The sequence below is a fragment of the Sorex fumeus genome, unplaced genomic scaffold, assembly GCF_029834395.1.
Source record: "Sorex fumeus unplaced genomic scaffold, SorFum_2.1 ptg000029l, whole genome shotgun sequence".
Lineage (NCBI taxonomy): Eukaryota > Metazoa > Chordata > Mammalia > Eulipotyphla > Soricidae > Sorex > Sorex fumeus.
The window spans coordinates 18,687,418-18,713,358 of NW_026606086.1; the positions used below are offsets into that span (position 1 = coordinate 18,687,418).

Here is a 25,941-nt window from a genome sequence, read left to right on the forward strand (position 1 = left end):
CAAGAAGTATCCTTACCAGCAGAGGAATGGAGTGGGTACTGGACTTCAGCCTGCAAGGGCCAGAAAGATAGCATAGGAGGCAAAACATCTGCTTTGCAGGCTATTGCTTCAGGCACAATCTTGGTTTGAATTCCCAGCACCACATTTGGTCCCCTGAATGCTACCAGGGATTACTACTCCTGAGCACCTTCAGGTGTGGCCCTGTACCTACCCCCAAACCCCCCAAAAAGATTACTGCTGTTTTAATGCACTTGAACCCAGTGCTGGCATTGGGAAACCCACCCAGTTTTAGAGAGATAAAGAGAAAAGGACTGAGAAAGCCCAAAAGCTGGTGGTGTTCAGCAACAGCTTCCATCCAGACTTCCCCTAGGTCACTTTCCCTAGCTTCACATATAGCCTGTTCCTGACCCCATCACCAACCTGCTGGACTGGAACCTCTACTCTCACCAAGGTTCCTGGCACTCAGGCCAGGGAGGCAGAATATCCAAATGGCAGACCTCGTCCTCTCAGGCTTCTCTAGCAGAACCATGGCAGAAGAGCTCACATGCTGTGTTCCAGATGGCATTTGTGGCTCCCTGCAGAATTATTCCCAGGACCAATGGTGCATATGTGCTATAGGATCAGTCTATAGTCTCTCAACTCAGCCCCCAAGCAAGAGCTCCTTCCTGTACCTGCCCAGGCACGCCAGTTTTTCATTTCTTTGCTTTGCAAGTGTGTGACCTCTTTTCTATCCAATTCTTCGGGACATCAGCAAAACAGTGTGGCAGAGAGAGGCCCTGATAGACCCTTCCTGCCTTTGTCCAGGTCCTGCTACACAGATTAGCACCAGGGAGGTCCAGTTCCACAGCCCACTAGCTGAAAGTGGCCACAGCCTGAGGCCTGCTGACCTGCCTAAAAGTCTCTGTGTCCACTCACAAGAGCTCCCATCTTGGCAGGGCTGTGGTGGTAACTTCAACAGCCATTTAAAAATTCAGATAAACTTGGAACTTAACCTACCCTCTGTACTAATTCTCTAGCCCCTGGAACTCAGAAGTTATATTAAAAATAAAGAAGCACTGGGGTTGGGGGCTGCTGAAGTGATCTTATAGCAGGTAAGATGCTTACCTCGCATATGGCCTACATGGGTTCAATCCTCCGCATCCCATATGGTCCACCCAAGCTCACCAGGAATGATCTCTGAACATAGAGCCAGCAGTAAGCCCTAAGCATTGCCAGGTATGCATGCACCCACTCTCCTCCCACCCCCCAGGAAAAAAAAAAACAGGACTCAGACCAGGATTCAGAGCTTGTGTGTGGTATGAGCATGGTATTTGTGGACAATGTTCTCAGGAGTCATTTTGTGTTTCCCTCCTGAGACCTCTGAAATATCACTCCACTGGGAATTAAAATAAGAGGAGTTAATCTGCTTCCAGTCATAGACGTAGAAGTCTGATCACAACATCCAGAAGCCTTTCTCCTTAGCAGGTGAATGCTCTCATCTCTGCCCTCTCCACACCTGACTGTGTGTGTGTGTGTGTGTGTGTGTGTGTGTGTTTTGATCTCTTTTTATGAGAACACCAGTCCGAGTGGACCACTGAGTGGTCTAATTATGGTCATATTCTGAAATTCTGGGAAAGGGGGGGTAAGCCTTAAACATAAGATTAGGGCAAACTGAATAGCCTATATCAGATTGTCCCATCATAGGTCTTTGTCTATTGGGAAGAAGGGTGGGGAACAGTGGACCATATCTAGTGGTGCATGGGGTTTACTCCTGGCACTGCATTCAATAATCACTCCTCATGGTGCTCGGGATCATATGTATTGCTAGGGATCAAAATGGGGTCTGCTGTGTGCAAGGTCATCATCTCAGCCCCTGTATCTCTGGCCCTTAAAATCACAGCTTTATAACAGGGTTTTGGATTTTTTTTCTGAGCACTTAATATTCTATAAATACTATTTTCCTGTGATAGTCTGGATAATGCCCCCTGCCACCAGAGATGGCCTGTCTAGAGACAAGGGGATAGCTGAGAGAGCAGGAGCACATGATTTACATGTGTCAGCCCTCGGTCTGATCCCTGGCACTGGGAAGAAGAAAAAAATTTGTCCACACCCTAATCTCTGGAATCAATAATTGCCAGGAAAAGGATGCTTTCCAGGGTAAATTAAGAACCATGAGGTAATGAAATTATCCAGGACTATCCTGTAGGTAACTGCAAGGTTTTTGATATGGGCAAGGCCAGAGTAGAGGGATGCTTCTGAAAATGAGGAAGGGAGGTAAAGACGGCCTAACACTGAAGAAGAAACACCCTCCCCCGAGAGCCTCTAGAAGAACTTTGGCCGTGATACCATGGACGTCTGACTTCTAGACCCCACAGAGAACAAACTGTGTAGTTTTAGGACAGTTTGCTGTGAGATGGAAAGTTAACACGCACCCACTACTACGGGCTCTCTATTTTCAGTTCTGCGGGAGGTTGCGGCGGGTTTCTGGGATTCTGCAGTAAGAGACTGAGTCTCCGGGAAAACCTTAGGCTTTTTTCAGAGGTTAGCAGGACATGGTTGACTACCATTGAGTCAAGCCAGCCCCAATAAGTAACAATTCTACAGCAACACCCAATCCTGGACGATGTCTGTGCCTCCTGTGGTTTTCTTGTCTCGGAGAAATACCAACAAATACTCACGCCTCGGTGTTGACTGCAGTCTGTTATCCTAACGTAGGGGTTCACATTTGCTCTGACGCCCAAAGGTGCAAAGGAGCCAGGACCGCAACGTTGCATTTTGGATTCTGGGTGCGGCTGGCCCGCAAAGTTTGTATCCTGCCACCCCGGTGGTAGCCACTCCTCCAACGGGGACGGCTACGCCCATTACTTGACAGGGGGGCGGGGCCTGAAGCTCCCGTGGCACCACTTCCGCCGGAAGTTCAGGTGTCGGGCCTCGGGAGTGGTCCTTGTCAGTCCGGAAGTTAGTTCCCACGGGCGAAAACCCCAAGCCCCAATTCCAACTTTCTGGAATTCGCTTCGGGTCACTTGTGGTGGGCTCTCTAGCGACCCTGTGTCCGGAGCAGCCTCGGCTCCCGGCGGGCCTTGGTGAGCGCAGGCGAACACTCTGGCCCGGAACGGAGGTGTCGCGCCCGCGTTTCCGGGGGCCGCCGCCCGCGCGCGCCCCGCCCCTCGCGCAGCCACGTCTGCTGGAGCCGCCGGGTCAGACGCGGCGGGGCTGCGGCGCCGGTGAGGGCTGGGGCCGGGCGGCGCCGCTCGCTCGGGTCCTCGCGGGCTGGGGGGGCGTGGGGGGCGCGGGCGCCCGACGGCGCGGCGGGCGGGAGGGCGGGCGACGGCGGCCGCTCCGCCGTTGGCGCGTCCCGAGCGGCCTGTGAGCGGGCTCGGCGGCCGGCTGACCGGAGCTGGCGCAGGTGACAAGAGTTGTGTCACGGGGAAGGCGTAACCGGCCGGGCGCGGTGGCCGGGGCGAGGCGCGCCCCTCCTGCTGGGCTTCGGCGGAGTGGCGGCGGCCCAGGCCGCGGACGGAACAGTAGGTCGGAGCCAGCTGCTGCGGACCCGTGGAGCCCGGCTGGCGGGGCCGGGATCGGGAAGCGGCGCGCGGACGTTCCGGGAGGATGGGGCCGCCGGGGTGGGGACCTCGAGGTGGGCGGGGGTCTCGGGAACGGAGCGTTGGGAGAGCTGCCCTGGACGTCGTTGTCGGGTGCCCGCCCGTGGCAGCCTTCCTGTGGGCGCAGTGATCGCATCTCCGACCACGGGCGTTGCGGGGTGGGAGCGGACGACAAGCTACGGGCCGCAGCTGGCTCTACAGGCCGGTCTTCCCTGGGCCCGCAGTGAGGGGCAGCGCATGCCCCCGGGGTGACGTTTCTTCGCTCAGCTTCTGCTGATCCAGGGTCTGGGGTAGACCCTGTGCAGGTGGCCTTCCGCCTGGCCTAAGTTTCTTTTGCTTTCCGCAGCTTAGACCGGGAAGCCGGCTGCGGGTGGGTGAGGGTTCTGCTCGTGGTCTGGGAAGCGTCGGTGCCCGAGTCAAGGTTTGAAGCAGACAACCCTGCTCTGAGTTCCCTGATCGTCACTTTGTGTGTCTGTGGTGTTTGCTTCTGTCTCCTCGAGTGATCGCTTAAGGAAGTCCTGCTTTATTTGGGCCGTGCCCTGGTTCTGATCGCCAGGAAAAACAGCTTAAGTTAGGTGGAGTGGATGAAACTGTTCACGTGTGTCTACGGAGGTCATGTATGTAGTCCACTGGAGCAGAGAAAGCTGGGAATCAGCACTGTGGTTTCTCAGAAGGAAAATCACAGGGGTGATTTAGGGTTGTGAACACTTCCCAAGGTTTTGAGCCATAGCTTTTCTACCCAGAAAACACAGTGGATGCAGGTGATCAGACATGATGCTGATACCAGTGGAGGCCAGGGAGCTAGCTAAATTGGGGTAGACATACTTCTTGTATGTGCAAGACCACGAGTGTGATGCCCAGTTTCTTGTGTTGCCACCCCAGCAACACTGGATGTATTGTGGATGTATTCTGTATGCATTGCTGGAGAGGCCACTGTAAAAATTGATATTGTAATAAAGCCTATCTATTAAAATGAAAAATTGCAAAGTGAATCTGTGTTACTAATAGCAGTTTCTTTATGATGTGTGCCTTCAGCTCTCTGATGGTTTTCTTTGTCCTGTTTTTGTCAACAATCTGAGGTAATGAGGTCCTGAATGACTGAGTCATACTAAAGAAAATTCACGTGAGACTGACAGAAAATGTCAAGTTTGTTGCCTCAGAAAAGAGTGTTTCTTCACTGGAGGCTGTTTCAGTCAGTTACTGAATTTCGTCTCTCTTCCAACTTCAGGAGGAGCTTTCTGTGCACAGAAGCCAGCTATCATGTTCTAGTGGACTGGGTCATCCATCTCTGACTAGAGTAGGATGACTTGGGCATTAGGAGGGTTCTGAAGTATGAATAGCAAGTGAGGGGGAAATTGAAGGGAGTGTGCAGTGTCCCTGGACTCAGGTATGCTGCACAGGCTCCATATTCAGGGTGCCTTCCTCAGGGGAACTCAAGTTCCTTGGTCAGTGTTTCTCTCCCTGGTACAGCATTAGGCTCAGGAATTGTTATTAAGTGCCTTGGTGGCACAGTCTCGTCTGCAGATCCTTGGCTGTCCTGGTTAGTATGTGCCATTCATAGTAAATAAATCCACTCCTCTTGCTTGTTCTGCTTTTCCTTCCCACTTAGGTGATGTTGCATGCCTGGGTTGTGGCTATTCCTGCTGCTTTCAGTTTAACACTCCTGATGACATTCTTATTGCTCATTGAAACTGTACTTTACAGATCTTTAGTAGGAATTCTTAGACCTCTACCTTATTTCAAAAAGCTGTGCTGGCAACTGGAGAGATAGCACAGTGGGTTGGACACTTGTCTGACACACTGCAGACCTGGGTTGTATCACTGGCTCCCCATGTGTTCCCTTCCTAGTCGGCCAGGAGTGAGCAAAAGCCAGGGGTAAGTCCTGCGCACCACTGAGTTTGGCCTCAAAGCAAACCAAAAAAGCTGTGTTGATGCTCAGAGTACGAATATCATTACTGTTTTAGAGCTATTAGCTCGCTTGCCAAGGAAGGACCAATGATTTGTCGACCTGTTTTGAACCATTCTGAATGGTGATGTTTGAGGCAGTGGAGGACACATCTGGAGTGATGGTCTCTGCCTGCAAGGGTTCTGTTTATGATGAGCATACACATGTTTGCAGTGTGATGTGCATGTAGGAGAGATTGCTATTGCAGAATGGAGTGGAACAGATGCTTTTGCAGGAGACATCAGAGCACCTAACGGTTAGTGTGGAACCATGATACCTGTGAACTTGATTGACTTTTCAGAAAAGAAAATCATCGTAGCAGAGCAGAAGAATTTTGGAGCAGTGCACAAGTGCAGAGCTAGAAATAGCCCCAAAACCCTACTGGGTGTGGCCACAAAAATAGACTTAAAAGCACCTATCTTTTAATGTTTGCTTTTCAGGTATCAGAGGGAGCACAGAGATGATTTAGACTTTCTTAAGCTTTTTCCATTCCTGACCCCTTTTGTCGAAGAAATTTTGTTTTCATTTTTGAGCCACACCCAGCGGTGTTCAGGGGTCATGCCTGGCAGGCTCTGGGAACTCTATGAGATGCCGAGGATGGCACCTGGGTTGGCCCTGTGCCAGGTTAACTCCCTACCCTCTGTACCATCACTCCAGCCCCTCTCCTAAAAAATTTTTTACATGACCCTGAGGTATATAGGTATAGGTGTACAAATCAATTATTTGATGGTAATCATTTTAAAATATATTTCAAAACAAGCAATGTAAAGGTTATGTGACACCCCCCCCCAATACACACACGCACGCACACAGAGGAATGTAATACCCCTAGTTTATTTAGATATCTTCATACCCATACCCACAAGACAGAAGCAAAAGTACTTCAAAGCACAATAAAAACTATTTCTTAATTTAAAAATATTGGGGGCATTTAGGGATACATTTGGTGGTGCTCAAGGAACCATTCCCACCTTTGTGCTTGAGGGTTGCTCCCAGAGGTGCTCAGGGGACCATGTGGTACTGGGAGGCAAACTGCATGCAAAGCATATATGTGCTCAGTCTATTGAACTGTATCTGACCACACGCCCGTCAACAGTTTCTTTGGAAAAGAACTTGTAAGAGTAGCCAGCACATATGGTGTGTCTTGCACGGTGAGAGTTGGTTCTGTGTTCCACTGTATTTGGTTTTTCACATTATGATCCTCTGTCCTTAAAGAGGGCATACCTGTGTAGAAGGGGATAGTAGCTCAGTCATCCTGAGCATGTGTGTTGCCTTGTTTGTGGACATTCTCTGTAGCAGCATTTCTCACTTGGGGGCTATTTGGACTCCAGTGGGTTCCCATTTTATTTCAGTAATTCCACAGGTGAAAATCACCAAAAATGGAGTATCATGGCATGAGATTAGAAAAGCAACTAGTAGTATAGTGGGGCCACAGATAGCAAACAAGGTTAGAAGGAGGCCACAGTTGGAAAAGGTTAAAAGACACTGCTTTATAATGCCAATGGCTGTTCTAGAGAGTGTGTGGGATTTTAACTGAGACAGGGTCTACAACTGTGAACAGGTGATTTTTGAGGGGTCCATGGGATCTGCAAGAGTAGAACCTCCAAATGCTTGTTGGTTCACTTTTCTACTTGAAAAGTCTTTCCAGGGATGAAATATGTTACTAGTTATTGTAGAGACAAAGCATGATTGAGGGACCAGAAGATAGGTCAGCAATCAGGGACACATGCAGATGTTTTGTCCCTGTCACCACTTGGCCCCCAGTGGCAAACTGGGCCTGATCAGCATCCTGTTGCAGGCTCCCAAGAATTCAACCATAGGCCTGTATGGTCAAGTACTGCCAGAAGTGGCCCCCGAGCCCCCTCCCAAATAAGAAACAACAAATATAAGTGAGGACTGGCTGCATGTAAGATGTCCTTTGGACCAACCTTTATAACTCCCATCAATTTTCTGGTGTCAGTTCAGCCTTTCAATATTTACATGATCAGGGACTGGAAAGATAGCACAGCAGGTAGTGCGTTTGCCTTGCACGCGACCGACCCAGGTTCAATTCCCAGCATCCCATATGGTCCCCTGAGCACCGCCAGGAGTAACTCCTGAGTGCAGAGCCAGGAGTAACCCCTGTGCATTGCCGGGTGTGACCCAAAAAGCAAAAAAATAATAATACCAATAATAATAATAAATATATATATATATATATTTGCATGACCAGGGCTGGAGCAATAGCACAACGGGTAAGGTGTTTGCCTTGCAAGTGGCTGACCTGAGTTTGATTCCCAGCATCCCATATGGTCCCCTGTGTACCTCCAGGGGTAATTCCTGAGCACAGAGCCAGGAGTAACCCCTGTGCATCGCTGGATGTGACCCAAAAAGCAAAAAAAAAATAAAATAAATATTTACATGACCTAGTTTGGCAGCGATAGCACAGCGGTAGGGCGTTTGTCTTGCACGCAGCCATCATGCCGACCCGAGTTCGATTCCTCCGCCCCTCTTGGAGAGCCCAGCAAGCTACCGAGAGTATCTCGCCCGCACGGCAGAGCCTGGCAAGCTCCCCGTGACGTATTCGATATGCCAGACACAGTAACAACAAAGTCTCCAATGGAGATGTTACTGGGCCCGCTCGAACAAATCGACGAACAACGGGAGGGCCTTTACCTTTTACCTTTACCTAGTTTGGCACCCAATGCTTCTTGATTATAGACAGAAGTGTACTCATCGTTGTTTTTATTTTGACAACAGTCCTTTCTTGAGAAAACCCTTAGTGCTAATTTTACACTTAAAGTGGACATAACTTCATTTTACTTTCTTTTTTTTTTTTTTTGAGGTACAAAGGATCAAATCTGGAGCCTAATCTGTGAGGCAGTTACACTGCCTCTAAGCCTCAGGTTCTGTCTTAACATAAGTATTATATCATAGACAACCCACATTGTCTATGGCTTTTAGGATACCAGAAGATAGAAAGAACATGTGAGATACTACTCAAGCTGAAAGCTGGACACACTCTCCAGTCACTAGCCCCTACCTGCATGGGTCATCCTGGCTATGCATCTACCAATAGGGTCTTTTTAGAAAGAAGCCACTGAGTCAGTGTCATCTGTCATGGAAAGACCACTGCTTCAAGTCTCATGAGTGTTTATATGAAATTTTTAAACTGGAAGTGAAAAGCCATGTAAGTTTTTGTCTTAAAATGTGAAGCACAAACAGCAAATAGAATATGAAATTTATTGTGTGGGAATCTAGATCGCAAACATTCATGACATGTTCTCTACCACTCAAGCCACATCCCTGGCCCATGAAATGTGTTTTATTTTCCTTTTTAAGTGAAGGAAATAGTTTTAAGTTAGGAAATATGAGAGGAGGGAGGGAGAAAAAGATCCATTAAAAAAAGAAATTATGCATCTTAAGCTGACATGTTCCAAAATGTTTTATTTGTAGTTGTTGTTTTGATTTTTGTGCAACACCCAGTGGTGCTCAGGATTATTAATGGCTCTGTGCTTAGGATCATTCCTGATGTTGCTTGAGACACTGTATGCAGGTCTGTAGGTCATACCCATGTTGGCTGCATGCATGGCCCTATGACCACCAAATGACAAATGCTGCTGTAGAGAATGCCCACAAGGCAAGGAACATGCCCAGGATGACTGGTCTATCCCCTTTAACATAGGTGTGCCCCTATATTATCTCTCTAGTCCTATTTTTTTTTTTTTTGGCTTTTAAGCCAAATCTGACAGAGTTCAGTGTCTGCTTCCCATTCAGGGGGATATACCCCCGCCTTACTCGCACTGTGGGATCAAACCTGTGTGTGCTGTATGCAAAGCATGTGCTTCGACCCTTTGAACTATTTTCTGATCCTGAAATTTTTTTTAATGCAGTAAATGCCAACATTTCTGCAGAATGGATAATTAGTGTCTTACCTATTCATGAGATAATGAATTGATAATAACCTCAGTACATTTCAAAAGTGATAAGCAGTCCTATAGAGATAATATAGGGTTAAAGGCATTTGCCTTGAGTGCAGCCAACCGCATATGGTCCTCTGAGATCTGCCAGAAGTGACCCCTGACTATAGAGTGAGTAGGAGTAGCCTCTGAGCACTGCTAGTATAGTCCAAACCCCTCTTCCTCCATCCCACCCCCTAAAAATAGAACATTGGGTAGTTTTGCTCACTCAAACTCAGCCTGACCTGATGAACTAATAGCGGATCTGCTAGAGATTAAGGGTGAAACTGCTTATCTGCTGTGAGATACTTTCTCTGGGATCCCAACTCCAAGAAGGTGTGTGTGTGTGTATATCCTCACTTCCTGGACACAAAGTACAGTGACTAGTGATTACATTTTATGTAGTTGTTTCTTGTTCTTTGTCCCTCTAGATATGAGCTGTAGTCCTCAGAAACACACCAGGTCTCCTGGGAGAAAACTTGTGAGCTTTTTGGCCCACATGTCCAGTTATGAAAGCCACTGGCCACATGTGCCTATTTATATGTAATGGATTAGGTTAATAATAAATAAGTTTAACAATAAATTAAAATTCTTTTCAGTCCCTCTCCTGTTCATTGCTAGTTAGGAACTTCTTTGTCCTTCAGGCAGTATCTTCCTAAATTAGTGTCCATACCTTTACTCCTGGCAGTGGTCGGGGGACCATATGGGATGCTGGGGATCAAACCCGGGTCAACCATGTGCAAGGCAAACGCCCTACCCGCTGTGCTATCACTCCAGCCCCACTGATCTCTTATAGAAGGCCTTAATGGCTCCTAGGTTGAAATACAGCAATATTCACTCACCCCTAAGAAAACTTTTCTGGATCATTTTTAGTGGAATATTTATAACAAGCAATACAAAGAAATTACTTCGGTTCTGCTTTGGAGGCAGGGTTGGGGGTTTGAGATGGAAATATTCGAAATATGGTGACTGGAGGGTATATTGGTGGTGGGATTGGTTTTCTAATATTAAATGTAATCAATTATTGTGAACAACTTTGTAAAAATAAAAATTTAAAATTTGGTGAGGCAGGTGCTCATGGGTTATTTGCTAAATAAAATCTGTATTTGCTGGTTGGTAACCAAATGGTGTTTGGTTTGGTTTGAGGGCCACACCTGGTGGTGCTCAGGGGTTATTCCTGACTGTGCACTCAGGGATCACTCCTGGCGGACTTGAGGGACCATATGGGATGCCGGGGATCAAGCTTGGGTCGGCTACATACAAGGCAATTGCCTTAGCCACTGTACTATCTCTTTGTCCCCTGGTAACCAAATGTTAATATTGGAATTGTTCTCTTCGGGCCCCATACCGGGCCAATTTCACCGGGGCACCCCAGGCTCACCACGGAGCAGATGCGCTCTCCCCACCTACTCCAGATGGAATCCCTGTGACCAAAAGCTTCCACAAACAAGCCCCCCACCCCCACCCTGTATGGGGTCCCAGGACTAAATCTCCAGGACACATGGTGGCAGAGGACCCAGGTTACCCCGCCTCGGGACCCCACCTGTCCAGTAGACTGGCTGTCACACCCATAATTTGCCTCCGGGTGCCATCTTAGCACACCAACAGCCCTGACCTAGAGACTCCCAATTGAATCCCAAAATGAATTTCTGCCATACAGAGATATCTCTGGAACCCAATCATTTACAGTCTAGAAATTCACATTTATAATCATGTGCAATGCGACCTCTCATGATGCTCAAAATGAACAATGGAAAATAAAGTACCTAGCATCTGCCCCTGGTAGGTAGGCTTGAATGATGGTGGGAAATTTCAAGTAAAACATAATGCCCAAGGGGCTGGAGCGATAGCACAGTGGGTAGGGCATTTGCCTTGCCTGCGGCCAACCTGGGTTTGAATCCCAGCATCCCATATGGTCCCCTGAGCACCGCCAGGAGTAATTCCTGAGTGCAAAGCCAGGGGTAACCCCTGTGCATCGCCGGGTGTGACCCAAAAGGCAAAAAGCAACAACAAGAAAAAAAAAACACATAATGCCCAAAATTAGAGAGTGTTGAGGAAATTGTCTGCCATAGAGCAAGGTGAGGACTGGGATGTGAGTAGTGGAAAATGTGTACTGGTGGAGGGATGGGTGTTCCATCATTGTATGGCTGAATCTCAAATGTGAAAGCTTTGTAACTATCTCATGGTGATACAATTAAAAAAAAAAAAGTAATGTGGAGTTCATGCCCAATTCAATCAGCTTAATCAATGGCTGAACAAATAGCAGTACTTCTACATTATTAAAAAAATTAGAATAGTTATTTCAAATCTGACAGATTGTTTCATAATGTCTTTTTTCCTTCCTATCAGATACGATGATATTACTTAATTTCAAGTCACTTATGAGACGTTAATTCTTCTAAAGATGAAAAACCTTGTGCAGTCATTCCTGGGAGCCTGATGCTATTGCTGATGGAAGAAGCCAAGGTTGCCAACAGTATATTTGCCGGTCCTGAGTGTCAACCCCACTTGTGTGGTTCTTAACCATGGAAGGTGCTTCGGCGGTACAGGATGGTCTCTCTGAGGAAGGATCAAGCAGTGTCTCCTCAACTTGCCTTGAGAGCTCCACAGAGCCTCCAGGCTCACAGATGCTGCCTGCCTCAAGAGAGGGAGCTCAATGTAAGTTATCTGTGACATTGCTGGGGGTGTTTTGCCCTTACTCAGAAGCTTGTACTGAGCTTACTGGCAGCTGAGCTTAACCTGAGAGGACTAGTATATGAGACAATGGGAAGTTTGTATTCACTTATAGTTATATTTTAGAGGGCCAGAGATAAAACTCAGTGGGTTGAGTACATGCTTTGCATGCTGGAGGTCGATGTTTAATCTCTTGTACTGCATCTTGGTACCTTGAGCATCTCTGGGTGTGAGCAACAAAGCAAAAAAGCTAAAAATTAAATTAAAAATGAGGGCTGGAGCAATAGCACAGCGGGTAGGGCGTTTGCCTTGCACGCAGCTGACCCGGGTTTGATTCCCAGCATCCCATATGGTCCCCTGAGCACCACCAGGGGTAATTCCTGAGTGCAGAGCCAGGAGTAACCCCTGTGCATCGCCAGGTGTGACCCAAAAAGACAAAAAAAAGTGTATTTGGGGCCTGAGAAATAGTGCAGTAGGCGGGTGCTTGCCCTGCACCCCACATTGTCCCCAATTTCTGCTAAGAGTGATTCCTAAGTACAGAACTAGAAGAAAGTTCTGAGCATAGCCAGGTGTGACCCCCCCCCCCAAAAAAAAATGAAGTATATTCTAGGAGGCCAGATTGCTCAAAGCTCTGAGTACTGTTTTGAATGAGTGATGCCCAAGTTTGATATAAGCACCGTTGGGAATAATCTCTACCTAGCACAGTGTCAGGAGTAGCCCCTAGTACCTCCAGGTATGGCCCCAAAACAAACAAAAAAAGATGAAAAAATAAAAGTGTATACTAGTAGTTTCTTTCCTTAGTTTATACAAGTACTGTGTGGTTTAACTAGAATAGGGAGGACCGGACAGGTAAGGTGCTTGCCATAAATACACCCAATCTGGGTTCAATCCCCAGCACCCTGTAAGGTTTCCCCCAGACACCGCCAGGAGTGATCTCTGAGCACAGCCAGGAGTAAGTCCAGAGCACTGCTGGATGTGACCCCGCAAAAGTAAGCAAACAGAATTGGAGCTCCACCACTGTGGACCCGCATGGTTGTCTTTGCTGACAGATTATTATTCCTTGCCTAACTTTCTACCTTTTTGTTTGTTTGCTTGCCAGAATTTTACTAACAGAGATCCAGCCATGGTCCAGTCATGATCTGTAATTATTGGATCATACCTGCATGTTCACTGGTGTATCATTTATGCAGCTGAAGTGCAGGATAAAGTTATCACTTAGTTCTCATGCCTCTTCTAACCCAGGGGAGTCAGTGCAGTCTGCTGGAAAATTGTTGAGAGTGTAGGATGTACAGTTTGCTACCAGAAACTGTGTCATAGTGCTGGAAATACAAGGCTCTGGCGCCTGAAATAGAAAATGGCTTGCTGATGACGGCTCTGTAAGCTTGAGTTTGACCTGGCAGGTATTCTCAGGCAGAAGCAAGACTCCAGTTTTGTGTTCAGCTTTGCCAGAATTGTTTTGATCCTCTTTGCCTTCGACTTACAGTTGTGTAGGCTTGATAAGCCGCCTCCTTGCTTTAAAGTAACTTCAGAATCTGCTGTCCTAAGTTTAAAACTTACTCCCCCATTGCTGCTATAAACATCACCTCTTGGAAACACAGCTGTTTTAAGCATGTTTTCTTTTGCTATTTTTAAAAAACTCACGGTAAGATTTTTGATTAATCTAGAAAATATTACTACTTATGTATATTACTTATGCTCATTGTATAGAGAGGGTGAGGGCCTTGAGACCCTGAGAAGTGGAGAGGCCTGTCTCCACACCAACCCACAGAAGGATGAGGCCTGAGGGCACAGATTTATGGGGTTTGCAGATTGCTGAGCTCTCTTACTTGGATTATCTTTTGTTTGATTTTAGCTATGTGTCTGAGTTATCACTGTAGCACTGTCCTCCCATTGTTCATTGATTTGCTCGAGCAGGAACCAGTAACGTCTCCACTGTGAGATTTGTTTCTGTTTTTGGCATATCGAATAAGCCACAGGGAGCTTGCCAGGCTCTGCCATTGGGGCTGGGATACTCTCAGTAGCTTGCCAGGCTCTCTGAGAGGGATGGAGGAATCGAACCAGGGTCGGCCCAGTGCAAGGGAAACACCCTACCCGCGGTGCTATGGCTCCAGCCATGTGTGTCTGAATTAAAAAAAAAAGAAGAAGAAGAAAAAAGAAAGGAAAACAAGAACTTGATCTAGTTGTTAAAGCTGTAATGCCCATCACACTCTCTCTTTCAGGTGCTGATGATGAGGTGAACAGAGCTTCCGCTGAAGGAGAAAGTAGGGATATACCTGACAAGGGGAACACCTGGCAGAATGGGCCAACATCACCGTTCCCAGACTCTCCATCTCCTAGTCCCACCACAAGCCCAGTGGGTCCTGATGCCTCTTCAGGTGTGGCTGGTTTCCATGACAACCTAAGGAAGTCTCAGGGACCTAGTGCTGAGGGCAGTGTTAGAAAAGAAGCTTTGCAGTCTCTCAGACTCAGTCTTCCTATGCAAGAAACGCAACTGTGTAAGCATCTGTTCCCACCGGGTCTTCCCACTCCCAAGTCCTTGTCACTTACCCCCTTCAGTGTGCTTCTTGCTCCTCCTTCTGCCATTCACTGTGTGATTGCTTTGGTGGGTGCACATTTCACAGCTCCATCTTAAGAGAGCAGGTGCACCTGGGTATTGAACTTCATCTCTGATTTTGACACTGATGCTTACAATCCAGGTTTAAAGGGCCCGTGTTGCACATTCTCTGTCACTGTGGATTGTGAGCAGGCTTTCAATGAGGTAATTAATTTGGAAGGATTTCTTTCATGAATTGTTATAATCAATGGTTATTTTGTCCTAATGCCTGGTGATCAACTCCAGGTCTTTCCTCGTACTTTTTTTGTGATAACACACGTCTGTAATGTTGCATGAGGAGCTCCTGTCACACATACCCCATCTTCCTTTCAGTATCCTCCCTGTTCCTGTCCGACCACATCAGCCATGGTCTTCCATCTCCTCATGGGCCTCTATGAACAGCCTCTGTGTTTAAAATGGTATCATATTGTTGCCATTTATTGTGTGTTCTCACCACATTGTGATATGCAGGATGTTTCACATTTTCTTCTTTTTATGTGTATGTTTTTGGGCAATACCTGACTGTGCTCAGGACTTACTCCTTGCTCTGTGCTTAGGCATCATTCCTGGTGAACTCAGAGGCCATGTGGGACATCAGGGACTGAACCTGCGTTGGCTGCATGTAAGGCAAGCACCCTGCTTACTGTACTGTCTCTGCAGCCACTCCACATTTTCTGATGTAGCTTCAAATTATTTTTTGGTACCAAGGATCAAACCAAGAGCTCCACGTGTGCAAGACAAGTGCTCTACCTTTGAGCTATATTTCTCGGTCCTCCAAATTCATTGTTTAAGGCTGAGAAGGAACTCCAAACCTGGCTATTCTGAGTGTGGGCCAGGATGTAGCAGGGGCCTCAGAATGTGGATCTACAGCCTTGGTGCTTCCATTTCTGTGGGCGACATCCCAGTATCCTTTTCACGGGTGATCGAGTAGCCCGAGAAGATACTGCCACCTGCCCTCCCACCCACACAGCAACAGATGTGCTGTGACATGGTATACACCAACCTGAGCATTTGCCCATCTCTATATGTTTTCTGGCCATTTGGCCATGCTCTATAAATTGTTGTTCGTATGTTTGGTTCATTGTTTTTGGGGTCATTTGCCTTTTCCATTGTGGGCATATTTTGTTAGGGCTGCATTATGTAGAAATGAGGGGCTGAAGAAATACATCAGGTAGGGCACTTGTTTTGCCTGCAGCCAACCCATGTTAGATCCCCAACATCCTGTATGGTACCTTAAGCACCACCAGGAGTAATTCCTGAGCACAGAGCAGGGAGTAACCCTGAGCATCTTTTGGATGTGGCCCCCAAAAAAAATTTAAAATAATTTTTTTAAACCTCTAGAAGGAAAAATAAATGTACAAAAATAAACCAACATTAAACAAACAAAAATTAGAAATGTACGACCGTCTTTTCAGTTGGAGACATTGTGTGAAAGTCCTGATTCTGGGTCTGAGGGATTCTTTGAGATATCCACTTGACAACCTTCTGCTGTCTGCTACCCCTCTGAGAAAAAGTGTTTACCTCCCTGACCTTGTAGATGTTGGGCTTACTGGTTTGTGTTCTCTGCTACTGGCCAGAGGTCCTGGTTCTCCCCTTGTGATATGTATTAGAGCTTTTTTCAGTGATAAATGCATAAATTGGTATTGACATTGGTGGTTTCTTCACAAAATCTCTGACGAGAGAGAGAGAGTATGAAAGAGTGAGAAAGTGAGAGAAAAACGAGAGAATAAGTGTGAGAGTCTACCATAAAGGCAGGTGGGGCAGGGATTGGAAGGTAACTGGTGGTGAGAATGTACACTTGTGATGAGTGTTGGAATACTGTATGACCAAACCCCAGTCATGAACAACTTTGTAACTGTGTATCTCACTGTGATTCAATTAAAAAATAAAGTTCCCCCAAAAGAAATTAGGCCACATAATGTGTGGTGAACATATTCACTGACCCTCTGCACTTTTTATATGGGTATCTTCTGTATATGAGAGAAAATACATGGCATGCACTCTATTCGGTCTTAACATTATCAGAGTTGGAGGATTAGTTTTTGGATACTTTATTTTTGGGGGGAGGAAGCTCCCAAGTTTCTTAGAGGTTCCTCCTGGTGATTCTTGGTGTCCTGGACCAGTGGTTCAATGTGAAGACCTGAGGATGCTGTGGTATGAGGGCTCTGTGATACCAGGAATACCTGGACCATTCCAGCAAGTGCTGGGGGCCTCCAAGACCTTAGTTGGGTAGTGTTCAGGGGGCCAGGGATCAGACTAGGATCATCCACACACCAGGTTTGTGTCTTAAGTATGATCTCACTGACATGAAATACTTCATTTTTACTTATTTTGGTTTTGGTTTTGGTTTTGGTTTTGGATTAATCCAGCACACCTGGCAGTGCTCAAGACTTACTCTTGGCATTGAGGGATCAGAGATCACTTCTGGTGATGCTTAGGGTGTCCTACGGGATGCTGGGATGGAACCCTGATCAGCCATGTGCAAGTTATGCACCCTGCCCACTGTACTATCACTCTGGCCCCAAAGTTTTGTTTTGGTTTTTGGTTTGGGAGCTGTAGGATAACATTGGTTTGTCTTTTTTGCCTTGCTGCAGGGAGCTTAGGCTTATTGGGTTACTCCAATTACAGTGCTCCCATTTCTCTGTGTTTATTTGTAACTTCTTTCTTTGTCCTCTGTTGACTTGTAAATATTGTTTTTCTCTTTTCCTTAAGTCCTTTGCATAGTTTATTCAAAGCAATGTCCTTTTGTATGGGCACAGGAAGATAGTAAATTCTATGCTTTTGTAACGTGGAAGTCAGTTGACTCTAAATGATATTTTCCTCCTGGGCATCTCTCAACCTAAGCCTCAGTTGCCCTTACTTCCTAGCACCCCAAAAGCAGGGTCCCGATGAGGGACTGGATGGACCCAGGGCAAGCAATGAGCTATGTGCTACCCTGACATCAAGATGCCAGGTACTTTGGCCTGGTCAAAGCGCCATAATGCTTACCTATGAGTTAAGAGCATTGTCATGGATGAATTCTGTCATGATCCAAAAAGTAATAACTGGATTCAGACCCTGCTAGTGTTAGGAATGATTAATCTGGCCTGAGCACTGTAGTCTGAGTCTGTAGCAAGATGTTCCTAGGAGAGCTGCCCTACAAGCCTCAATGTATCTCTTACTGTATCCATACAAAAATAACCAATATTAAGAAGTAGAACTAAGATGTTAATTGAATTATTGGACTGAGGAAAGGGGAAAAACACTAAGAGGTATTTTGTCCCAGAGCAAAGGAAGGGCTTTCTTATGTTGATTTTGGTAATGACAGGGTGTGGCCTCGGGCCCCAAATTGGTGGGGAGTGAGAGAGAGGAGAGAGTTGGAGAGAGGTGAGAGAAAGAGCAAGGCCACAAGATGGAGCCGGGATAGACTAGCAAGGGAGACTGAGAGAGAAGAATGTAGAAGAATACAGGAGCAAGCGCGTGGAGTGAGAGCCCAGGCTGCGAGATGGAACACAGAAAGATGAGCGGGAGAGACATGAGGAGAACGGGAATGAGGAGCAGTGTGAGACTAGAATGGGGGGCTTAGACAGACTGGAACAGGCGCGTGGGGAGAACGGAATAAACAGCATCTGATCAATCAACCGTCTTGGCCCTCGTTTCCTCTTCCATTTTCTCCTCCGTCTGCCCCATGGCCCAGGCCGCCCCCTCTGGGGGAGCGGCTCGAGGTCCCCTAACCCAGGCGGCAAGGGGAGAGTCACTGGGGCTCTCCCCTTGCCACCTATAGATTATACAGCAGACCATATCTGGCATTTCTCAGGGCATACTCCTGGCTCCCCACTCGGATCACTTTTAGCACTGTTGCACTGCTCAAGGGACCATATATGGGGCCAGGTATCAAACCTGGTCAATTTGTGCAAGATCAGTGCCTTACCTGCAGTACTATCGCTCCTGCCCACTTGGTGTTAGATAATTTAAATACTTTTAATGACCAAGGACTTTTATTTCCTGCCCTGTGTGTGAGCATAGCCCCTGCAGCAATCTGGGAACTGGCCCCAGACCTATTGTAGTTGCTTAGTAAGTCCTGAATGGGTTGATGTGAGCAGTTTTATTCCTAAATGAATGCCATATTTCTTGAAGAAATTTTAATTTTACACGCCTTATTTAGATGATTGTTGGTGCAAGATGGGGATAGCTACGACTCAGATGATGCCATAGGTGTAACTGCATAATCAAAGTATGGCAACTGTTACCTGGCCCCCTGACAGGCATATTTCTATCTCTCCGGCCTGCTGTCTATGTCTCCCTCTGTAAAACCAAAGCTGTTTGGGCATCCATAGCCCTAGAACCACTCAGCACCAGCATCAACTTTAGATTCAGTTCTTCTGATGCTTGAAAGGCAGAGAGTTGTATACTTGTACGAACACAGACCTGTGCTAGCCAGTGTATTTTCTACCAGTCAGTCTCTGTTCACTCAAGGCTCAGTTTTAAAGACTAGAGAGATAGTATAGCAGGTAAGGCACTTCCTCCCATGTGGCTGACCCAGGTTCGATCCCCTGCACACCATAAGATGCCCTGATCTCCACCAGGAGTGAACCCTGAGCATTGAGCTAGAAGTAAGCTTTGAACACCACTAGGTTTGCCACCCCCCACTCCGAAAAAAGTCTGTTTCCTCTGTACCTGGAACTCATATTTCAAATGAATTGATCAGATGCTAAGTCGTGTTGGCATTTAAACGAACAAACAAGCTACTGCTTTCCTCTGCACTGGTGCTATGTGAGTTTCTAAGTGATATGACCCTTTTGCAGGTTCAACAGAGGCTTCCCTGCCACTAGAGAAGGAGGAACAGGTTCGCCTTCAGGCTCGGAAACGACTAGAAGAACAGCTCAGGCAGTATCGGGTGAAACGCCATCAGGAACGAGTGAGTAATTCTCCCATCCTAGATTTAGCTCATAGAAACTTTGTATACACAATAGTAATTGGACGTGATTCTGGTACCTCCTATTGATTTTTTTGTGCAAGTCTGAGAAGATCATTTCTCTCCTGCTTCCCATACTAGGGCGATTCCTGCCCTGTTTGGTCATTCTTCCCTTGAAATAAGTTATTTTATTTTTAAATCTGCCATTTGGGAAGCAGAGAAAACCAAGCGAATTCTTGGATAGGGTTGCTTCCCTGTTCACTGGGCCAGGCCAGTGAACCCTACTTTCAGAAGTTATACAAGTGATGTCATGCTATGTGTGAACATTTGTATGTGCCTCACATTCTTATGGACCTACCTGTGTGGTATGCTAGTCACTAGTTTTATTCAGGTGTAACACTTGCCAGCATGCTCACAAAAGCAGATAAGGTGGTGTGAATATTTACATTTCACTTCATCCAACTTTTCTGTGGATTTGAAAAACTTTGAAATTCAAAGCATTTTATTTGAGGGCCATTCTTATGGTGCTCAGGGACAGTTCTTGGTTGTGCTTGATGGACCATGCCATGCTAGTATCTAACAGGCTTCCAACATACAAGACATGAATTCAGCCCTTTAAGCTGTCTCTCTAGCCCTGAAGTCAATTCCTAAAGTCAGTTCCTAAAGATTAATTTTTTTATTGTAAATACTTTTAATTTCAGGGCTGGAGAGATAACACAGTGGGCTGAGGGCAAGCTTTGTGTGCAGAAAGCTCGGATTTGAACCCTGACACTGCATGGTTCTCTTGAGAACCACCGTGAGCAACCCTAAGCACTGCCAGGTGTGGCCTAAATCCCTTCCCTCTGCCCCTCAGTATTGCTTTCAGCAGGTGATATAAGGTGTGAGTTCTCTTCACGGGCTGCTGTTTATTTTCCTGTGTAATTCTGACTTTCATGAAAGGACTGGAGGCCAACATCAGGCTTAGAGCTGACTGGCTTCAGCCAGGTCAGTGGTCTTCAGGTATCTGTTAGGTGGTCCAGCAGAAAGAGTTTGTGCCAGTCAGTAATCTGTCTTTGGGTATGGGCCCTGGAGTAAATTTGGACTTCGGTACTATAGATGGCACAGCAGTCATGTAAAACACGTGGCATTCAATCAAGAATTTTGCCAAAGATCGTTCAGCAGTGAAGTAGCTGAGCCAGATTTGTCCTGCACTGGCAGCCTCAGGGAACTTCAGGCCCCAGAAATGCAGTGTTATTTCCAGATACAAAGTTCAACAAGTATCAATCTTTACATAGTACGTAGATGTGTGAAAGTGGTGGTTAAACTGTACAGATACTTATTTTTCTCCTGTAAGGTACAGAATTTTCTCTCAAAATACTTGCTCTGCATCGTTATCATGACTAACTTGACAGTCTCTGTCTGTTCATCTAGCCCCTCCTTTGAGGAAGGCTGCATCCCAGCCCCTGCCTAATCTGGAGACTGCAGAGAACCATGGGAGGTGCTGTCCCACCCACAGATCAGTGTCTCCAAGATCCTAGAGGAATGCCATTGGCCAGTCTCAGAGCCACAGTGACCACTTGTGTCAGGACAGCAGTTAGATTTGTACCTTCCTGCCTGAAGGCAAGCTGCTTCCTGGGATGGCACAGGGTATGGGCTTGGGGAAGTTCTGAAGTCAGTGTGGTCAGCCCTCGTGTCCCCTTTAGTAAGGTGCTGAAAAGGTTTTAAATAAGATTCTAAAACCACTAGCTTAGGAATTGAAGGACATTTGCTTAGAAACTCTTCTTTAGCATGAGGAACATTATCCAGACAAGTACTTAAGTAGGTATGGAATGATGAGGAAGAGCCCCTTCTTGTTTATAATCTGATAACTGTCAGGACTTTGTGCTGGAGATGGTTAACTTTAATGGTCCTGGCAAATTACACAGGACATTTTTTTAATTAACAGAGAAATTCCAGGGCCTGCAAGATAGTCCAGTGGGTCAGAGCATATGCTGTACATGTGGGAGACCCCAGTTTGATCACTTGATCACTGACACTTGACCACTTATCGTCCCTCAATCACTGCCATTTGTGACCCTGAGCACCGATCAAGGAGTACTTACTGCATACCACCGGATGTTGCCCAAAAGCCTAAGAGAGAGAGAGAAATTCCAACTTTCTTTAAAAGAGTAGTTTGGAGGCCAGAGATAGTACAGGGGTTATGGTGCTCGCTTGCATGCTGCTGACCACATTGGATCATCAACATCATCCAATCCCTGGAGCCTCATGGGTGCTCTCAAGTGACTATGCCCAGTCTAAGCCTAGATTGCTGTGTATGAACAGAATGGGATAGGAGTTAGGGGAATGTCATTGTTGCAGCCATTCTGGGTAGCAGTTTCCTGCTGTTACTTTTATACATAATTTTTTGATTTTTGTTTTCTTCTCAGTCTAATCAACCTGCAACTAAATCAAGACTTTTTAGCACACTTGATCCTGAACTTATGTTGAACCCAGAAACCTTGCCAAGAGCCAGTGCTGTGGCTATGACAAAAGAATACTCTTTCCTGCGCACTAATGTCCCTCGGGGCCCAAAGGTGGGTAGCTTAGGGCTCCTGGCACACTCTAAAGAGAAGAAAAGTTCCAAGTTAAGCAAAATTCGGTCTCTGGCTGATTATAAAACTGAAGACTCAGACATTGGGAATTCTGTTGTCCCAGCTGTGGACTCCGCAAGGGTTTCCCTGAAGCAGCACCGGAGTGGGGCCGCATCAGTTGTATCTGAGATCAGCCTGTGTCCGGAGACAGAGGAGCGCCTGGAGGGCTTGTCAGTCTTGGGAGACACTGCATCTGAGGCGGATGGGAATGAGAGTGACAGCTCCTCCTACAGCAGTGTTTCTGCCCAAGGCACACATGGCCTTCCGACAAACCCTGTGGATGTGAGAGAAGCCTCCTATGTGATCAATGGCCAGGAGATAGCTGCTGGTGCACTGGGTCAGTTCCCCTCCATCACAGATGTTCTTCAAGCTGCAGCAGCCGAATACCGGCACCAACAGCAAGAGGTCAATGGGGAGACCCGGAGCCGGACAGACAGCATTTGCAGCAGGTGGGTGGTACCACTTTAAGTTATCTTTCTCAGCATTTTGTTATATCCAGATCTGTTGCTTTGAAAGAAGTAATGTTAAACAGACTGTGAATGGGGCTCAAGTGGTAGAGAACATGTCTGCCTCCGTGAGATTGTGTTCGAGCTTTGGCACCAAATGGTCCTCACAATAATAGACACTAGAATTAGATCTTATCAGTAATCTCCTGCAACATTAAGTTGTACCCTCTTCCCATCTTTAAGTAACCTTTTCCCTAAAGTGCCCAGGTGCTTTCCTCACTATACATGGTGGTGGAATGGGTCGACCTGGTACGGAAGTATGCTCATTGTTAGCATTCTTATAAGAACTTGAGCTCTCTTTTATCTTTTTCATTTGTGGGGGGAGGGCTTTGTTTTTTGTTGTTATTATTTTGGGGGCCATCCCGGTGTACAGGGCTTACTCCTGGCTCTCTGTTCAGGAATCATTCCTGGTAGGGCTAGAGGGCATATGGGTGTGTAGGGAATAAAACCTGGGGCAGCCACATGCAGGGCAAGTGTAATACCCACTGTACTATTGTTCAGCTCTCTTAAATCTTTTTATTTTCAGGGGTCAGAGCAATAATACAGCGAGTAGGGCATTTGTCTTGCAAGGTTCAATACCCAGCACCACATAAGGTCCCCTAAGCGGTGCCAAGAGTGATGAGCACCACTGGTTGTGGCCCTAAAACCAATTCCAAAAAGTATTTTCAGATATTTTAGACTAGTAGAAGAGTCTAGAATTTGGAAGTTAGAGAGAAGTGTAAGAAAAAATAATCATCATTCACATTCCAACTGGCTGATTCTTTCTTTCCCCTACAGTGTGTCCTTGGAAAGCTCTGTTGCTGAGACACAGGATGAAATGTTGCAGATTCGCAAAGAAAAGATGAGACTGGAAGGACAGCTAGAAGCTCTGTCATTAGAGGCCAGCCAGGTAATGGCATTTGATGTGTGTGTTAAAGTGCTAAGCCTTTGAAAAGATGTGATTCTACTGGCTGGGTACAAAGTTTTATATATCTTTTAGGAATAAGCTGGGGACATTGGGGCAGGGGTGGGTGGAGCGATAGTACAGCAGATAGGGCCCTTGCCTTGCATGTGGCCAACCAGGGTTCCATCCCTGGCATCTCATATGGTTCCCTGAGCACTGCCAAAAGTGATTCCTGCGTGGAGAGTTAGGAATTATCCCTGAGTGTTGCTGGGTGTGGCCCCAAACCCAAAAAAGCCCCACAAAATCCAAGAATAATTAGGGGACAGAGAGATTGTACATGAGGTCAGGTGCTTGCCTTACATATGGCTGACCCCTTTTTGATCCCTGGCACCACACATGGACGCCCAGCAACACCAGAATATCAGGAGTGATCCATGAATACAGAGTCATGAATAAGCTTTTAGCACCCCTGGTTGTGGCCCAACACCACCAACCCCTCACCCCCTCAAAAAATAATAATAAACTTGAGGGAGTCAGAGACGTATTATAAGAGTTAAGGTGCCTGCTCTGCAAGGTAGCTACTCCTGGTTCAAATCCCTGTCACTACCCATGATCCCCCAAGCACCATCAAGGTGTCACTCCTAAACTAAGAGCCTGGAATGACTCCTGAGTACTAATAGCTATCACCCCAAACAGCCACCCCCCACTCAAAAAAACAAGCTTTAGGGGCTGGAGAGATAATACAGTGGCGAGGGTGCTTGCCTTGCACTTGCCCGACCTGGGTAGTTCAATCCCTGGCATGCCATATAGTCCTTTGAGCCAGTTAGGAGTCATCTCTGTGCACAGAATTAGGAGTAAAACCAAATTACAGCTATGTGTTGCCCGAAAATGAATAAATAAAACTTACGGAAAAAGCTCTAAGGGATAGGAGAGTGAGCTCAATAGGCTCAGCACATACTTTGAGTTCAGAAGATTCGAATTCTGTCCTTGGTACCACATGGTCCTATCAGCACTACAAGGTACAGCCTTCCAACACCAAGCCAAATTGTGGCCACATTGTGGTCTACTACCCCCAAATAAAAAGAACAGGCTTTAGGACTGGGGAGGTGGCTTAGAGGACTGAACTGCATGCTCTGTGTGCAGAAGCCCTGGGTTTAATCCCTGGTATCTCATGGTTGCACTGTTGAGCACCACTCGGAGCAACTCCAAACATTGTGCAACATGTAGCCCCCAAGCAACACTAAGTGTGACCCAGGGCACAAAAGAAGAATAAGCTTTAGCTGATGCAGCAACGCAACCACCAAGTCTGTATCCATATATTTGTGTTGCTGGATGCATAGCCTCGGATGGAGTGCCATTATAATCTCACACTTTGCACCAGGACTTCCCTGAAATGTTTTCGAACTCTCCTTAGATATCTACAGACCAACTGATGATAGTAAAATTATTTTGATGAAGTTCACATTTTTTCTGGCATGTTAAAATTGCTATCTTTGCCCTTCAATACTTTTTGCCATGAGTTCTACATTTTCTCATACAAATTTTGCTTTATTTGTTTGACATTTGCCTGAAAATAATTTTCCCTTCCTAGTAATAATGAGGAATCATGATTTTCTCTTCCTTAATTTTAAGTTTTGCACAACAGAGCAGATTAGTTCACTTGATGGGGGGGTCTCTGTACGTTGGATGTGGAAAGCATGAGAGGCATAACATGGAGATGTGCTGTGTGTGTGGAGTTGGGAAAGCCCCATTGGAGTACAGCTTTCTTTGCTAAGTGTGATCTCATGTTGGACATAGTTTTTGTTTTGCAATACAGTCTTAGGATAGTGACTACTTTGTGTCCATAAAATTGCATCATTCTAGTGATTGCTAGGATTTCAGCTAATTTTGATTGTGCGTGGTTTTCATTTTCTCTTTTACTTTACAAAGTAATCACCTCCTCATGGGGCCAGAGAGATTATAAGGAAGGCAGAGCAGGCAGGATGCTTGCTTTGCACGTGGCCAATCAGGATTCAATTACCAGCACCACATAGGGTTTCTGAGCCTCACCAGGAGCGATCCCTGAGTGCAGAGCCAGCAGTAAGCTCTGAGCACTGCCAGGTGTGGCCATTCCCCAGAAAAAAGTACAAGGTAATAATCTCAAGATGCATGTCCGCTCCTAGACTCACTGACTTGCTCCTCAATTTTAGCCAGCACTCAGGTCTTTGCAGATAACATATCTGTGAAGATTCTAGGAATATTTTGTATGACTTTTGCTTAGTCAACTACATTTCTTTGCTCTTGTTTGTTGAATTTGTTGCTTGTCTTCATGCGGTTGGA

General features: G+C 46.4%; 2 protein-coding genes across 3 annotated transcripts in view; one reads left to right on the forward strand and one right to left on the reverse strand.

The window, feature by feature from the left end:
• Nucleotides 1-2,840: 2,840 nt before the first annotated feature.
• Nucleotides 2,841-10,810, reverse strand: LOC130024685 (translation initiation factor IF-2-like). Its single transcript, XM_056115379.1, has 2 exons — nucleotides 10,751-10,810; nucleotides 2,841-3,776 (listed from the first exon to the last, which is right to left on the reverse strand). The coding sequence occupies exons 1-2, from the start codon at nucleotides 10,808-10,810 to the stop codon at nucleotides 2,841-2,843; spliced, it is 996 nt and encodes a 331-aa protein (XP_055971354.1).
• The window catches only part of GOLGA3 (golgin A3), a 49,287-nt gene continuing 26,308 nt past the window's right edge, over nucleotides 2,963-25,941 (forward strand). The window contains exons 1-6 of one of the 2 annotated variants that reach the window (XM_056115515.1): nucleotides 2,963-3,062; nucleotides 11,814-12,122; nucleotides 14,357-14,632; nucleotides 19,515-19,627; nucleotides 22,030-22,682; nucleotides 23,517-23,628. In XM_056115515.1, coding sequence (XP_055971490.1) covers nucleotides 11,990-12,122; nucleotides 14,357-14,632; nucleotides 19,515-19,627; nucleotides 22,030-22,682; nucleotides 23,517-23,628 — 1,287 coding nt within the window. In that variant the 5' untranslated portion in view covers nucleotides 2,963-3,062; nucleotides 11,814-11,989. The remainder of the gene's footprint in view (nucleotides 3,063-11,813; nucleotides 12,123-14,356; nucleotides 14,633-19,514; nucleotides 19,628-22,029; nucleotides 22,683-23,516; nucleotides 23,629-25,941) is intronic. The other variant, XM_056115516.1, reaches the window with a different exon arrangement.

What these genes read in the sequence shown, in the direction of transcription:
- LOC130024685 (XM_056115379.1), bottom strand. Translation starts at nt 10,810, where the DNA reads ATGGGGCCCGAAGAGAACAATTCCAATATTAACATTTGGTTACCAGGG. An exon ending in TACCAGGGGACAAAGAGATA is followed by an intron (nt 3,777 to 10,750) that starts GTACAGTGGCTA and finishes ACCGGCCTGTAG; the next exon opens with AGCCAGCTGCGGCCCGTAGC.